This window comes from Prionailurus viverrinus, chromosome B1 (genome assembly GCF_022837055.1).
Source record: "Prionailurus viverrinus isolate Anna chromosome B1, UM_Priviv_1.0, whole genome shotgun sequence".
Lineage (NCBI taxonomy): Eukaryota > Metazoa > Chordata > Mammalia > Carnivora > Felidae > Prionailurus > Prionailurus viverrinus.
In genome coordinates this window covers 40,453,961-40,470,824 of record NC_062564.1, presented here as the reverse complement: position 1 = coordinate 40,470,824, position 16,864 = coordinate 40,453,961, and the positions used below count along the sequence as shown (strand labels likewise).

Below are 16,864 nucleotides of genomic sequence, written 5' to 3'. Positions count from 1 at the left end.
ATCAACTCTGCCTCATTTGGCAGGTATTTGTCTAAGTCCTACATTATGAGTCCTTTGGGAGCATTTATCTACTGATCTCTTATTAGCCTGAAATGCCTTACACATAGCAGGTAAATAATAATATTAAGCAGCAACTTGGTATGGTGGACTGAACATCGATGACTTTGTGGGTGTGTTTTCTCTCCAACTTTTTATTTTGAACAATGTAAAACTTACAGTAAAGTTTTAAGAATAATGCAATGAACACCCATATGTCTTCTACCTAGATTCACCAATTATTAACGCTATGGACATTTAGTTCTGGTCTTTTTTTTCTTAACCATTTGAGAGTTAGTTGAAATCACATGCCATTTCATTCCTAAATACTTTACCATATATATATCTCCTAAAAACAAAGCCATTTCTGCATAACCAAAATACAATTATCAACATCAGAAAATTATACAATGTTACAATACTGATATAATAGTCAAATTTTCTCAGTTGTGCCAATAATGTTTCTCACTAACAGTTTCTTGTGTTTTTGTTGTTGTTGTTGTTGTTTTGATGCAGGGTCCAATTTAGGATTACATTGCTTGTAGTGTCAAAGCTTTCTTTTGTCTCTTTTAATCTAGAGCAATTCACCAATCTTTTTCTTAATCTTTCATGAAATTTACATTTTTAAAATTTTTATTTAAATAAAGGGCAGTTTGTCATCAGAAGTTTCTCTTTTTTTCCCCCTTTGTAGAGAGAGAGCACATGCATGCATGAGCAAGGGAGAAAGGCAGAGGGAGAGAAAGAGACAGAGAGACAGAGAGAGAATCTTAAGCAGGCTGCACGCTCAGGCAGAGCGGGACTTGAATCTCGATCCCACGACCCTGGGATCCTGACTTGAGCCGAAATCAAGAGTGGGCGACTGGAGGGACTGAGCCACCCAGGTGCTCATGAAATTTACATTTTAGAAGGGACCCAGCGGTGTTTTGCAGAAAGGCCCTCAATTGGATTTGTCTGATTGTTTCCGCAAGAATAGAGACACACCTTTAGCAAGAATATTACCTTAGTGTCTTCTGTGCATCACGTAGGGGGCATATGACGTCAGTCTGTATCATCCCTGGTGATGTTAAGTTTAATCACTTGGGTGACTTCTTTGATGTGAAAGTACCCTTTTTTAGTACGGAATCTGAGGGCTGACACTTTGGAACTGTGACGATCTTCAAATGTCTAGCACTTATAGATAATTTTTTGCCTGCAATTGGGTGGTTCCAAGAGTGGTGATTTTATTTTTCTATAATTTCTTCTATATTTATTAGTTGGTATTCTTCTTTAAAGAAGGGCTTTCTCTCCCCCACCTCCTCTCTCCCTTTGAATTATAATCTACCCCTACCTGTGTGATCTTGAATAAATTACGTCCCCCCTGGGGACCCATGTTTTCTCATTCTTAAGTTGAGAGAGCTTAAGGGTCATATTTTTGAATTTTAGTCAGTCGGAGACAAAATTCCCATAAAGATCTGTTCGCATCTCAATGAAACGGTCTGACGTGCCCGGCCACAGCATCCCTCAGTAGCATCCCCGGTCAGCTCCGCCCGCCTTCCCCGCGGCCCCTCCCATAGCAACAGTAACTAGTAACTTCCGGGCGTTCTCGCGAGAGAGAGCCCCTTCAGGCACAAAGGTGCGGTCCCCAAAGCGTCTTCGCCTACATCAACTCCCGCCCCTGCCACCTGCGCGCCGGGCCGTCCCGCGCACGCGCGCACACGGAGCCAGACAGTTGGGTTTGTCCCAGCTGTTCCTCTCCGCGCTCAGACCCCCGGCGCGCGACCCGGCGCGACACTACGGCGCAAACGCCGTGCGGGTGGGGGCGGCTAGGGGCGCGCAGGCGCCGCGGGGAGTGTGAGGCCGCGCAGGCGCGGACGGCGTTGGTTTGAAGAAGACCTTCAGCGTTGCCCTGGCGGAGCGGAGACAGGTCCTCTGGTTGGAGGTGAGGAGAGCCGACGCTGTGGCCGGGCAGCCGGCGGCGGAGCGGGGCCTGGCGGGGGTGGGTGGTGGCCCGCCACAGAGCTGGGGACCCGGTGAGAGGCGGGCCTAACGGAGGGCTCGGAAGGGAGAGAGGAGCCTAATGGGGTGCGGGCCCGGTTGGGCCGCTGAGGGCAGAGAGGACCTTGCTCCCCTGGCCGCCTCAGGTGATGGAGCCGCAGCCCCGGCGTGGGGAGTGGCGCTCGGAACGCCGAGCCGCGACCCTGTCAACGCCTGGTGGGCCCACAGGACTTTTCTTTCCAGGCGTCAGGCCAGAAAGGAGGTTGGTTTCTAGGGAAGTTGGATCTTCGACCCCCAACCCCATCCCCCAACCCCCCAACCCCGTCCCCAGCTTCCTCTCTGGAATTGTCCAGTATCAGGGGAGCTCTCACACTCCTTACCGCCAGAGAGGATGCCATACGTGCAACTGAAAAAGGCGAAACGAGGAACAAAAGGGGCTCTTTACTGTCAAATTACTAATTGTGTAAAGCAGTATTACCTAATTAACCCCCCCCCCCGCATCTAAAGCAAACCCGTGCGTTGTGCATGCCAACAAACGACAAGCGCATTTTGTAGAGCCAATAGAAATATGTAATGATAGCTTTACTCCCGAGTATCGTGAAGTCTCTGTATCTTATCGATTTTTTGCTTGATCATACCAGCAGTGCATTACCCATCAGAATCATAGGCCTGAAAAAGTAAGCTTGAACTAGGCAGAATTGAGATCAGTTAGTAAACTAAACCGGCTACACTCCTTGCAAAGTGTCTGGCAGTAAAGCAAAATTCTAAAAGGCTGTAATTAGATGGATGTTTCTAAACATTTAAGTGTACCTTTTCTCTTGTCAGGAGATGAAAATCCAGACTGTAGAGCCTTAACATTTCTGTTTGAATATATAGTGTCTGCGTTTCTATACTTACCTCCCCAAATTTAGACTTCCGGAAAAATTCCAACAGATACCAGCATCGACTGAAATAATAAAGAGTAATATCAAATTGCAGTTGGCAATGTGTAAATAGTCTAGGATCAATCATTTAAATGCAAGGAATTGAACTGTAAAAATAATTGCCCTGGAAGTGGACTCTGAAACCCTGTGGTTTAGAACAAAGTTTTATTATGGTATGAGTCAGTATATTTATACTGACTCTTTCCCCTTTGCTGTATGTACTCTCTCTCTCCCTCTTTCTTTCCCTCTCTCTCCCCCTCTCTCTCTCCCTCTCTCCCTCTCTCTCTCCCTCTCTCTCTCCCTCTCTCTCTCCCTCTCCCTCTCCCTCTCTCCCTCTCCCTCTCTCTCCTTCCCTCCCTCTCTCTCTCTCTATATACACACACACACACGTGTACACACACACACACACATATTTTTTATATTGTACTCTTCCTTCTTAACATATATTATCTTCATATTTGACAGGTTTAGGTTAAGGAACAAATTTTAAATGAATTCACAATTAAAAAGTGCATCATGTGTATATTGTGTTCAGATATGGTATAGGCAGAAACTTAGCAGGAGGGCAGATTAAGAGCCAGGATAAATATAAATAACTATTAGTTTGAATGTGTTGCTAGTTCAGGCATAGTTAGTAATTGCACGGGCTAGCTGGTGCTCTGGATTTTTTGGGCCTATTAATTGGGCTAATGGGACTGCTTGAGATGAGATGGTTCTACAAGTGGTTACACATAGTTGTTGAGGCTGCTGCAGGAAAAGAGTTCCCATTATATAAAGAGGGCAAAGGAGTGGTATGCTTATCGGTGTTGATAGCGCTTCTGAGAACTTTAATGTGAGGGCCATGTTGGCAATAGAAAAGCTGAGGAATACCGAGCAGCCAAGATGAAAAAATCAGCCAAGGGGAAAGATTTTTGAAGACTTTAACTTCAGAGCATACACCAGTTTTTGGTAAGCAGAATTATTGCAGGTGAAATTTATCCCGTGTCTAGTTAACGGGTAAGATTATATATTTTTGTTGTTGTTGTTACAATTTTGTTACCTTTTTTTAACGTTTATTTATTTATTTTGAGAGAGGAAAAGAGAGGCAGAGAGAGACGGAGAGAAAATCCCAAGCAGGCTCCATGCTCAGTGCGGAGCCCGACATGGTGCTGGATCCTACCAATCACGAGATCATGACCTGAGCAGAAATCGAAAGTCAAACACTTAACCAACTGAGCCACCCAGGCGCCCCTATATAATTTTATTTTTAAAAGCTTTGAGAGAGGACATATTCTGGAAGAATACATTTCAATTAGTGTGGTAATTCTTATTTTAAGAGCTGAATTTCAGAGTGGCAAAAATGTTCACCTTGAAGATTTTTAATGCGTCTGTTCCTACAGTTCTTTAAAACAATTTTACCTTGTCACTTTATGTAGCTCTTAGGCTTTATTTTATATGTCATATATAAAATATATATAATATAATACATATATTATAAAATCCAATTTAACACAGCATCTCCTTCAGCCTGTGAGAAATTTCTTTTCTTTGAAACGCAGTCAGAAAGATGACCTCTGTGAATTGCACGAAAAAACCCTTTTATTCTCCAGTGTTCTGAAAAGTTCTTTGTAAAGGAGCAGAATGCCTTCTCCTAACTTTGCTTGCATTAGGGTATAAGCCTTAATGATGCAAAGGAAAAGTGTATACCTCTTCTCACAGGACTAAATACGAGGACTGTGGGTGAATAAATACTAAATGGTTATTTTTATTCCTTTGTCCTCATTTTTCTTTATAAGATATGTGTAACACACCAACTTACTGTGACCTAGGAAAGGCCGCCAAGGATGTCTTCAACAAAGGATACGGTAAGAATGCTACTGTAAATTTCCAATTTTGGGTAATGGTTGGTGTTGAATGCTTACTATATGCAAGATAGTGCTAGTAAGATAAGGTTAACATTAATCTACTTTATAAGATTTAAGGGGATAACTGTCAACAGGTTATTAGACTTGACTCTTTAGAGGTAGAGTCCCTTACAAGCATTAAAAGCTATTATATACATATACACATACATATATTATGCATATTTAATGTTAGCTGTAAGATGAAGTAATATAAATCTGTAATACTTATGTCTCTCCTGGCTAGCCCTGGGGACAATTAAAGCGGGGACTACGTTTTTCCTCCTCCTAATTTTCATGAGTGTGAAGACACAACTTTTGACTTCTTTGGAGTAACATTCTTTGATTCCAAATGGACATTTATTTTTAGTTTTTAAAATTTAATGTTTAAATTTTTAATTTTTGTTATATACATTTGATTTTTCTTATTAATTAGTATAGTTATTTAAGTTTATACTTTTATAAGCATAACACTTTTTGATAATTTTTATTCTTTGAGGGCTTAAAAATTATACTTAGTTCATTATAATTGTTTTTATGGAACTCTCACCTAATGAGAATACTTTGTATTTTCCATATGGAAGGACCATTTTCATAATTTCTAAGTTGTAAAAACTGGAGCGAATGTCACATTTTATACATTAATGTGTTTTTGTGTGTGTCTAGGATTTGGCATGGTCAAAATAGACCTGAGAACCAAGTCTTGTAGTGGAGTGGTAAGTACCTAAGACATAGATAGATAGATATAGATACAGATATATATATATTTTTTAACATTTATTTGTTTAATGTGGGAGAGCGCAAGCAGGGTAGGGGCAGAGAGAGAGAATCCCAAGCAGGTTCCATGCTGTCACCGCAGAGCCTGACACAGTGCTTGATCTCATGAACTTGAAATCATGACCTAAGCTGAAATCAAGAGTTGGACACTTAACTGACTAAGCCACCCTGCCCCCACCCCAATATATTTTTAATAGATGTAGCATAATTAACCTAAAGGAACCTGTTTAAAAGTGTTTAGTCTAGTTGTGTGAATCAGCATACATTTGGTCCTACGCTATCTTACCTACAGTTTTGTCATATTCTCAGATTTTAGTGAGCATCTTCCCTGTAGCCCATAGACAATCCAGGTTGAATTTTGGGGGGGGGGGGGTCCTTTGTGTTTGCCATAATAAGAATATGCTGAATCTTACTCTCAGGACATAAAATATATATGTATTTTGGACATATATCACATCTTTATACTTTCATGAGTACGTGTATGGCTACTAAATACTTTCATTATAATGAGTTTATGCAAGTTTTATTGCCCTCTTACAAAAACAAATTAACTTTAGCCTCTATCCCTTCATGATTAGTCAAATGTAGAAATAAAATGCATATAGAGGATTAATCTACTGTACTTATTGATGTTCATAAAGTCTTTTTTACTGGAAGTTATTTATATAGTAAAGGATATAGGCATATTTTCAAAGTGTTATTAACCAGAACTTTTATTCAATAAATCTGGCAAATGAATTAGCTTTACATTCACCTCATTCTCTGATGTCTCCTCATTGGCAGCATCTCTTTTTAGTATTTACCTATTGAAACCAGTGCGGATTTTATTTCTGGATAGAATGATTTAGTTAAAAGGGCTAGAGGCATGTGGAATTCATATGATACTTTGTCTCATACTCCATGTAATCCTGGTTTGTCACCATCATTTTTTTCCTGGGTTTTCTAGTGGTAAATAAATATATATGCAACTGCCTACTAGGATGGGCATGTTGTTATATGATTCTGTTAAAATGGAAAAATTATACTCACTTTGAATAGGGTTTCAGAATTTGCTCAAGTTAGGTTTGTGTTGCAAAAATCATCGACTAAAATTTTATCTCCCTTTCATGCTGCTGTGGTGTGGGACTGTTCATTCAGATGGTAAGAAAAACAGAGCATATTTGTGTGCTTGTTTTTATGACTGCTTTTGGTCTCTGGTATTGATTTAGGATAAATTTCATCCATTGCTCCAATCAGATATCAGATTGTACTTAATATATGGCATCTATTTAACAGTCGCATTTTTATGGTAGTTTTGTTGCTTATTTATTATAGAGCTGTAGACGTTAAATGCATGTTATAAATGTATTTTGCACTGTTCCTTCTAATGATGAAATTAGAGAAAAACTGAAGCAGTTGTGAGCCAATGCTAATTTTTTACCTTAGAAAAATTCTGGCCTTCTCTTTGAGATTTGTACGTCTGGTATTTTAGACTTTTGAGAGACTTTCAAAGTAAGAAATGATGACGATAAACGGAAAAAATGTAGACTAAATACACTTTTACCATAGGTTTGTGTGTGAAGTTTTTCTAACACTAAAATTGAGGTTTATATTTGCTATACTTTCAAGTTTATGAGAGGTGTATGTAAAAAAGAAAACACTGGGTAGCTGGATCTACTGAAAAAAAGCAACGGTCACATTAAATAATTGTGTAGACTTCTAAACATGACTAGTGTTTTGTCATTTTGTACTGAGACCTTGCCCTAAAATGTGCAGCATGATACTATCTTGGAAAACTTCCTGCGTGGTGTTGATAAACAGATCATAGTTTCCCAGTTGTCTCATCAGCCTGTAGAACTAGATGTGGGGAGCAGGGTATTTGGTAAAGGGAGGATTCATATTGCAGGCAGTGAAACAGAACTGCTCAGGGCTGGCAGCATTTCATTACTGTTGGCAGTATTTCAGAAATGCGCTCTAAAAACAGGGCCAATCAGAAGGTTTTTTTCTCGACAGTTCATAGATTGTCAGTGACAGGTGTTGACTGTTTGCTTCCTTTTAGAAGGAGATCTATTTCCTATTGCTCATTGTCATATGACTGAAAGGACACCTACTGAGGGAGGAGGATATATTTCGAGATGTTCATAGTAACTATTTGGTAGAAAACACTTTAAAAGGTAGATGAGGAGAAGAGAGAAAAAGGGACAAGTTATAACATTACATTTTGTTGTGAAAAATGGGTACATACTTACAAATATTGAAATTGTTTATACTGAAAGTTTTACAGATAGTTAAAAAAAAATTTTTTTTTAATGTTTATCTATTTTTGAGAGAGACAGAACGTGAGCAGGGGAGGGACAGAGAGAGAGGAAGACACAGAATCTGAAGCAGGCTCCAGGCTCTGAGCTGTCAGCACAGAGCCCAATGTGGGGCTCGATTTCACAAACTGTGAGATCATGACCTGAGCCAAGAGATCATGACCTGAGCTGAAGTTAGACACTTAACCGACTGAGCCATCCAGGAGCCCCTTACAGATATGATAGCTTTGTGGACCAAAGCAATAAAGTTTTCATAACAGTGTGAATGTACTTAATGCCACCAAACTGCACACTTAAAAATGGTAAATTAGGTGTATTTTACCACAGTAAAAATTAAAAACAATTATTTTGATGCAATGAAGTTTTGACTCTATTGAAGAGGATAGGGTAGTCCTTTCTAGTGTTTGGGGATTTTTTTTTTTTAATTTTTTTTAAAACGCTTATCCATTTTTGAGACAGAGAGAGACAGAGCATGAACGGGGGAGGGTCAGAAAGAGGGAGACACAGAATCCAAAACAGGCTCCAGGCTCCGAGCTGTCAGCACAGAGCCCACACGGGGCTCGAACTCACGGACTGTGAGATCGTGACCTGAGCCAAAGTCAGCCACTCAACCGACTGAGCCACCCAGGCACCCCTAGTGTTTGGGGATTTTTAAGGATGTTAAAATTAACTAATAGTTTGAAACATATGATAGAGAATGAATAAGCATTTTCAGGTCATGAAAGTAAAATGTTCAAGATCTAATATTTTTGTGTTTTTGGTAAAGGAATTTATTTTCAGTAAAGATATTTCTCTTTTATTTTTATTATTTTTTAAATTTATTTTGAGAGAGACCAGGGGCACATGCACTTGAACAGGGGAGGTGCAGAGAGGGCAAGAGAGAATCCCAAGCAGGCTCCACGCTGTCAGCACAGAGCCCGATGTGGGACTTGAACTTAAGAACCTGAGACTATGACTTGAGCCAAAACCAAGAGTCGGACGCTTAACCAACTAAGCCATCCAGGTGCCCCAAGATATTTCTCTTCTAAAAAAGAGAGTTTAAGATTTCCATTTTAGTAAGAGAGTATATTGAACAAGAAATATCAGTAAGAGAGGTGGAATAATGGAAAGATCTGAAACTCGTTAAACTTTAGAAATAGGAAAGAAGGAAAGCAGGAAATAAGTTGTGATAAAAAGTAAACTATATTGGTTTCCGATGCATTGAACACTACTTTCTGAAATGAGTATTTTTTGTTTGATGAGCTGTTTTTAAAGTAATTATTTTTCTTGCTTATCAGGAATTTTCTACTTCTGGTCATGCTTACACTGATACAGGAAAAGCGTCAGGCAACCTAGAGACCAAATATAAGGTCTGTAACTATGGACTTACCTTCACTCAGAAATGGAACACAGATAACACTCTTGGAACAGAAATCTCTTTGGAGAATAAGGTAAAAGAAAGCATTAGAAATTACTTTTAGGTTAAATTTATCTTGCAGATAAAATGATCTATAAACCCCAAATACAACATGAATGAGATCTTATAACCTATATAGTAGCCATATTTTTTTCTCTGCATGTGGCCTTCTCTGGTATATTTTACATTTCTAGAAAGTGAAGCATTGTTTGTGAGTACATAATTATCACATTACATCTTGGTTCTGACCAGTTCTACTTATAACTGAGCCTCTCCTGGTAAACTAGACTATTTATAGTGATTTTGTTTGATTTTATTTTGTAATCATTGCAAAATTGGCTCCGTAGAAAAATCCCTCTTTCTAACTTCTGTAATGTTTCTAAAGAGAAAAATTTATCAGCAGATATTTGTCACGTACAAATATTTGCTTTGTACAGGACACTATTTTTTGAGGTATGTCTATATGAACATCATCATGTATCAGTAATATATATGTATAGCTGAATAAATTACTTAGGTTGGCTTGTTAAATGTCAGGTTATCTCATTACAGTAATTTTAAGAGTGTATCAAGCTTATTTGGTTGTATTGGAATTTTTTTTTTTTATTGCAATTAATGTTATTGGCTGTAATAGATTTGACCTACAACTTAAACCTGTATTTTGGTGAGAGAATCATGATGAAGCCTGGGAATAAGGGGACAGGGGAAGGAGACAGGGAAGAATAAAGAGGTAATTTATTAAATAATTGAATATTTGGCTTTCTTTAATGACTTTTTTTGTTTGGAAGTTAGAGAAAACTTTACACTTGTTTTCTTAGGTCAAAAGAAGAATAGAAAATTACTAATTGTTCGTTTTAAATCTTTATTTTTCAGTTGGCTGAAGGGTTGAAACTGACTCTTGATACCATATTTGTACCGAACACAGGGTAATTATCCAAACCCCATTTTCTGTTTTTGTAGTCTGTAGGGATAGAGAGCTTTAGAACAGGGAATTGCAATGAAAAGTTTAGGTGCAGGGAGAACGTAGGAGGTTGCTTTTAGGAACCCCAGAGACCTTGAGTATGTACTAAAGAGAAAGGAGGACTCCCTTGAAGCAGAGTAAAGTTTTGATTTGAAAATTGAACAGATGAACAAAAATATAAAGCTGGTCCAAGGAGGTACATAGTAGGAAAAATTTAGGCTATAGACATGCTTGAGACTAGATCTTTTCTTTCTTTTTTTTCTAAAATATTTTATTAAGTAATCTCTACACCAAACCTGAGGCTCCGACTCATAACCCCAAGACCAAGAATCACATGCTTTACCAATTGAGCCAACCAGGCACCCTGAGACTAGATATTTCTTAAGCTCTTCTAAAGATTCATGGATGTAGTATTTTGCTGAGAAGTTAATTTCCTAAGAATAACTGTAATCTCCCGGCGTTGGAACACTATAAACAGTAGTTCTGCTACTGATGTGCTTTCTTGGCCTTTAAAAATCCCCCAGCTTCTCTGCCCCAGTTTCTTCATCTGAAAAATGGGCATGGTATTGTTTCCTATGGGCCGCTGCTAGATAAAGGCAGAATGACATTTTTCCTCAGCTGTGACAGCATGTGTGTCATTCCTGCCACACAGTTCAGTTATCTTCCAGATAAATACTCTCAGAAGAAGCCTGCTTAGAAGACGACAGGATTATTAAGAACCAATTTCTTGGGGCGCCTGGGTAGCTCAGTCGGTTAAGTGTCTGACTTCAGCTCAGGTCATGATCTCGCAGTTTGTGAGTTCGAACCCCGTGTCAGGCTCTGTGCTGACAGCTCAGAGCCTGGAGCCTGCTTCAGATTCTGTGTCTCTCCCTCTCTCTCTGCCCCTTCCCCACTCACGCTCTGTCTCTCTCTGTCTTTCAATAATAAATAAACGTTAAAAAATTTTTTTTTTTTTTTTTTTTTTAAAAAGAACCAATTTCTTGTTTTCGGTACTGTCCTTCAAAAATGTATACTTCTCTTCCATCCATCCATCTGATATTTATTGTCCAGGGAGAAAACACTCACCTTAAGGAAAATAAATATGTTTACTAAAGCACTCTACCCTTAAAAAAAAATACACTTCTTTTTGAGAAGTGTGTCGGGTGTTATGTTTTATAGCATTTGGGCATTTAAAAACATTTAAAGAGATTTGGCTTCTCATGAATACATATGTATACAGATTATTAATTCGGTACTGAAATATCTTACTCCTTTTTAGACTTTTGTTAATGCCTTTGTGAAATTAATCATGAAATATCCCATCATTTGTACTTACAGTGAAGAATAGATAAAAATAGTATAGGTATTTATAATCCTAACAAAATTATATTTGTAGAGCTAAGTCATTTGAAATTTTACTATATGTATACCATCTACCAAAATAATATTTACATTGGGGGAAGGAGGGGATCTTTCTTACACTAAAGATTTCTAGACAGTAGTAGAAACTCATGTTGCTTTCATTGTATTGTTTTTATTTGTTTACAGAAAGAAGAGTGGAAAATTGAAGGCCTCCTATAAGCGGGAATGTTTCAGTCTCGGCAGCAATGTTGATATAGATTTTTCTGGACCAACCATCTATGGCTGGGCTGTGTTAGCCTTTGAAGGTTGGCTTGCTGGCTATCAGATGAGTTTCGACACAGCCAAATCCAAACTGTCACAGAATAATTTCGCTCTGGGTTACAAGGCCGCAGACTTCCAGCTGCACACTCATGTGTGAGTGTTTATAATTCACTCCTCCTTTAGTACTAGTGCAGTTGCCCAAAAAGATGGTAACCATTAACATGCTGAGAAAGTTAGAAATGAGGTACCTGCATTTAATGTGCTTTGGTGGACATCCAGCCTCACTGTACTAATTTTCCTAGTCAGCAAAACATTGCCAGGGCACTTGGTGCATTGTGCTCTGCTGCTGATAGTAACTGGCCTCTCAGCCTGTACCCCAAACTTTAGGAAGGTCTAGAATCTATACAAGAACCACTGGGTTGGAGAGAGCCCAGGACGTGGTCACCTCCTGATAAAAGGGATCCTTTGGAGACTCTTCTGCTTCCTCTAGTGCCCTACTTAGCTTGTCAGTATCTGGAAGTAGATCTGTTATTTGGATCATGAAGAGCAACCACTCAGTTGACCTGAGCATTCTGGAACATCCCCAGTAATTCTATGGAGGTTTTAGGTACTCACGGTCAGAACCCAGCCACCCCTGTTGCATTCAGAAGAAGCAGAAGTCCTCAAAGCAATCCTGGATTCAATTCTGTAGGCTGCATCCTGTTGGTTAAATGAATTTGAATTTTTAAATTGTATTTAATGTCTTGGCCTACTGGGCACTGTACTATTCCAGGAAGAAAAAGCAAAGGATAAGCTAGGTGTTTTTCAAGTGGTGTAGATTGCCCTTCACTAGATATTCCAGTTCACTGAAATAAAGTGAAGCAATGGTATAGACAGTAGCATTAAAATTGATGAAGCAGTATTATCAGGAAAACCATGGAAAGTAGGGACCAAGTTCTGGGATGCTTTGAAGCAATAATGTAGGCACTTCTCTAGAGAAATACACCCTAGGTATTGTGTTTGGGGTGCTTTCTGATGCTAGGATTGTGTCTCAGATGAAGTTAAAAATTGGCTTTATTCTTGTTATTTATTTTGCAGAATCCTTATTGAACTCTACTTTTAGGTCTCTAAATTCTTTGAACATCTCAAAGACTTACAGATCATATTTACTAGAGGCGTCTGCCTTCATAATTGAATTTTGTCTAAAAAATTCGTATGGAGGAGCTGAATAAATGAATCAGATGTTAACTACATTTTAATCAGATGGTTATAAATTACGTAACTGGATTTAGTTCCTTGTTTTGTTTGGTAGTCATTTATACTAGAAGTTTGCTGAAATAGGTAGTTGCAAAGTGAGATCCTTATCCAGATAGTCTTAGAATTTTTTCCATGTCATAAGAGTGGTACTAGCTAGATATTTATGACTTTTTCTTATATCATGAAAATAGGAATGACGGCACTGAATTTGGAGGGTCTATCTACCAGAAGGTTAATGAGAAGATTGAAACATCAATAAACCTTGCTTGGACGGCTGGCAGTAACAATACCCGTTTTGGCATCGCTGCTAAATACAAGCTGGACTGTAGAACTTCTCTATCTGTAAGAATGTGCTACGAGATTGGATCTACTCTTAGGGTTTCATCTGAGTTGTAAATGAATGTTGTGAGATGGTTGTTGTACACATGTTCTCCATTAACTTTAGTGAGACGCTCATTGTGTAGTGAAAAGAGTATCACACCTCACGTCCTAGCATGTGGGTTCTAGTCCTAGTTCCTCCTGTATTTGGCTGTTGTCTGACCTTCTCAAGTCATTTTTATCTCTTTGGCCTCAAAATTTTCCTATCTGTAAATTCATGGGATTTGATTACTATTCCTGTAATTCCTTAGTAATTCTTATTAATTCTGACACTAGTTGAGCTCTTCAATTTCAGGTACTATACTAAAGGCTTTATGTGTAGTATCTCATTTAGTCCTCCCAGCTACTCTTGTGGTGAGTAGTATCTTCATGCCCATTTTATAGATGAGGGAACTGAGACTTGGAGAGGTCAGGTAACTTGCCCAAAGTCACACAGTAAGAGGCATTGTCAAGATTTGAACCCAGATCTTCTCTCACCAGAGTTTATGTTCTAACTACTGTCAGAGGTTATAAACTGGCATCTCGAAGAATTCAGTACACCAGGGTGTTTGGCTGCACAGTGTTTATTTATTTTTTTTTTAAGTTTATTGGGGTGCCTGGGTGGCTCAGTTGGTTAGATGTCCAACTTTGGCTCAGGTCATGATCTCGTGGTTCATGAGTTTGAGCTCCTCATCCGGCTCTGTGTTGACAGCTCAGAGTCTGGAGCCTGCCTCAGGATTCTGTGTCTCCCTCTCTCTGTCCCTTCCCTGCTCACACTCTGTTTCTCTCTCTCTTTCAAAAATAAGTAAACATTAAAAAAAAATTTTTTTTTGAAGTATGGAGAAGTTTACTTGGAATTGGTTGTGGTACACTGAAAATTTGTATTTGTGTCCAAACAAGCTCTCCTATTCTAACAATCAAAATGGAAGTCATAGGTGCCTCCATTTATGAATGTTTATTTTGGAGGAGGGGCAGAGAGAGAGAGAGAGAGAGAGAGAGAAAATCCCAAGCAGGCTCCGTGTTGCCAGTGCAGACTCGATGTGGGGCTTGAACTCAGGAAACTGTGAGATCATGACCTGAGCCGAACAAGAGTCGGATGCTTTTAACCACCTGAGCTACCCAGGCACACCTGGCTGCACAGTGTTTTAAAAAATTTGTTTGAGGCCTTTAAGCATGCATTCTCAAAGTCCCTACTATCTCTCCCAGTCCTATTAACTGAAGAGACTTACATTTTTATTAATTAAATTTTCAGTTCCAGTAATTCTAGATTGACCCGAAGGTGCTTTAGTTTTGGAAATCTGATGCATGAAATGGTGCTTGTACTGGACTTACATATTATGAAGTTGGTTGTTTTCTAACTGTTTCTATTTCATCTCCTAATTTTTAGGCTAAAGTAAATAATGCCAGCCTGATTGGACTGGGTTATACTCAGACTCTTCGACCAGGTGAGTAAAGGAATTAATAACATTGGATGTGGGGTAGGAGATGATGGAAAAATAATGAAAATAACCTATAAAACTTACAATCAACTGTAGGTTGATTCAGTCCATTGTGTAACAATTGGTTATTCATACAAAGTAAAGCAGATCAAATGCTTTTGTTTAAAAAATAATTCTATATTTCTAACCAGGTCACTGTGGCTTGTGAGTTTGGTTGGTCATTCATTATTCTTAACCCTGAATTCCAAATAAAGTTTGCTGTGATTGTGCTTTGCTCATTGCAGATCAAATGATTTTAGGTAACCCTATTGACTTAGTGGTACCTGAATGCTTGTAACTCTTACACCCAGCTGCAATCCATGCCCTTGATTCCACCCATGTTCATTGTTTCTAGAAAATGAAAAGCTGATTGTAATACTTGTTACGAGTGATTGTGGTGTTTTCTTCTTCCTAGGAGTCAAACTGACCCTATCAGCTTTAATCGACGGAAAGAACTTCAATGCAGGAGGTCACAAGGTTGGGTTGGGATTTGAGCTAGAAGCTTAATGTGGTTTTGAGTAAAGCATCCTATTTGTCCCTGGAGGTGAAGAGAACCCACTATGTTTTGGCCTTAAAATTCTTCTGTGAAATTTCAAAAGTGAACTTTTTATTCTTCCAAAGAATTGTAATCCTCCCCACACTGAAGTCTAGAGATCGCAAGTCCATCCTGAGGGAGGTACTTGAAGGCATGCCTGGAAGTTGTCATGTTTGTGCCACATTTCAGTTGAGTTCCACAGTGTTATTTTAAATGTGTTCCTCAGCGACAATGTAGTGTCATGTTACAAAGGAAATGACCCAATCCTCCAGTTTGTACATCACGTCCTGCATGTCCCACACCACTTTTTCATGACCTTTTAATATATTGGTCTCTGTGCTGTAGTGGAATCCTTGGTTTTGCATCAGAGTAAAATAAAATAAACCCATCACATTTGGAACATAATCGCTCATCTGATTTGCTAGTGATGGTTTTCTTATATTTGGTGTGATAGGTTTTGTTTTGAAAAATACTCTCATAGGTGATGGGATTTAGGTCTAAAGTGGTATGTCTGGAATGTCTGTGCTATTGCCTGTCCCTTCCATCTGTCTTTACGGCTCTGACTGTTCCTCTGCACTCAGGCTGAGGAGTGAAACAGTGAGTTTTGTTCTGCTGGACGCCTTTGTTGGGGTGCTTGCTTCCTATCGCACTAAAGCAGGACCATATTGGTAGTTTAGTAAAGCTGCTGAGAAAGAGTGGGGGCGGGGGTGGTGAGTGGGCAGAAAGACGGGCAAAGGGGAGGGTACAGTTGGGGAAATGCTGTCGGGAGGACACTGGTAGGTGGAGGCACGTCTGCAGCTCCTCCCAGGGCTTCAGGAAAGTGCTTTCGATTACTGGATCTAGAGAAATGATAACCCAAAAATGGAGATACCAGTTTGGAAAAGAAATGAATAGGCTCTAATATCTTCAGGGCTTACTGGTAAATATTGTCCTTTCCAAAAATAGAACTCTTTTTGAAATCTTTTTTTAAAAACAGTATATGCTGGTTGCAACAAATTCACTCAGCTTAGACATTAAAAGTGAAAATTTGCATTCCTCTCTCCAGTCCCTCTGTCTTCTACGACTTCTAACAGTTCGATGTATATCTTTGCAGATACTTTTCAGTGTCTTTAGAGATTACATAAATATATGTATATAATATTAAAATCCACATCTTGTTTTGCAATATACTTTATTTATTGTTTATTTATTTTTAAGTAATCTCTGCATGTGATGTGGGGCTTGAACTTAGAACCCTAAGATCGAGAGTCAATATGTTCCAACCAACTGAGCCAGCCAGGTGCCCCACAATATACTTTTAAATTTAACATATCAGAGTTCTTTTTATGTTTGTTCATATAGATCTGTCTTATGTTTTTTATTATACTTGATTATAAATGTGATATTATTGAACTATTCTCCTTTTTACTGTATTG

The 16,864-nt window shown here is 38.9% G+C and overlaps 1 protein-coding gene across 2 annotated transcripts; it reads left to right on the top strand.

The window, feature by feature from the left end:
- The first annotated feature begins 1,656 nt into the window (after positions 1–1,656).
- VDAC3 (voltage dependent anion channel 3) lies at positions 1,657–15,854 on the top strand. 2 transcript variants are annotated; one of them, XM_047857188.1, is made up of 10 exons: positions 1,657–1,954; positions 4,709–4,777; positions 5,480–5,529; positions 6,728–6,730; positions 9,162–9,314; positions 10,154–10,206; positions 11,769–11,996; positions 13,271–13,421; positions 14,824–14,881; positions 15,330–15,854. In XM_047857188.1, the coding sequence occupies exons 2-10, from the start codon at positions 4,711–4,713 to the stop codon at positions 15,419–15,421; spliced, it is 855 nt and encodes a 284-aa protein (XP_047713144.1). In that variant the 5' UTR covers positions 1,657–1,954; positions 4,709–4,710; the 3' UTR covers positions 15,422–15,854. The 2 variants fall into 2 exon arrangements, with proteins under 2 accessions (XP_047713144.1, XP_047713145.1); XM_047857189.1 differs by lacking the exon at positions 6,728–6,730 and having other exon boundaries at positions 1,661–1,954.
- The last annotated feature ends 1,010 nt before the right edge of the window (positions 15,855–16,864 follow it).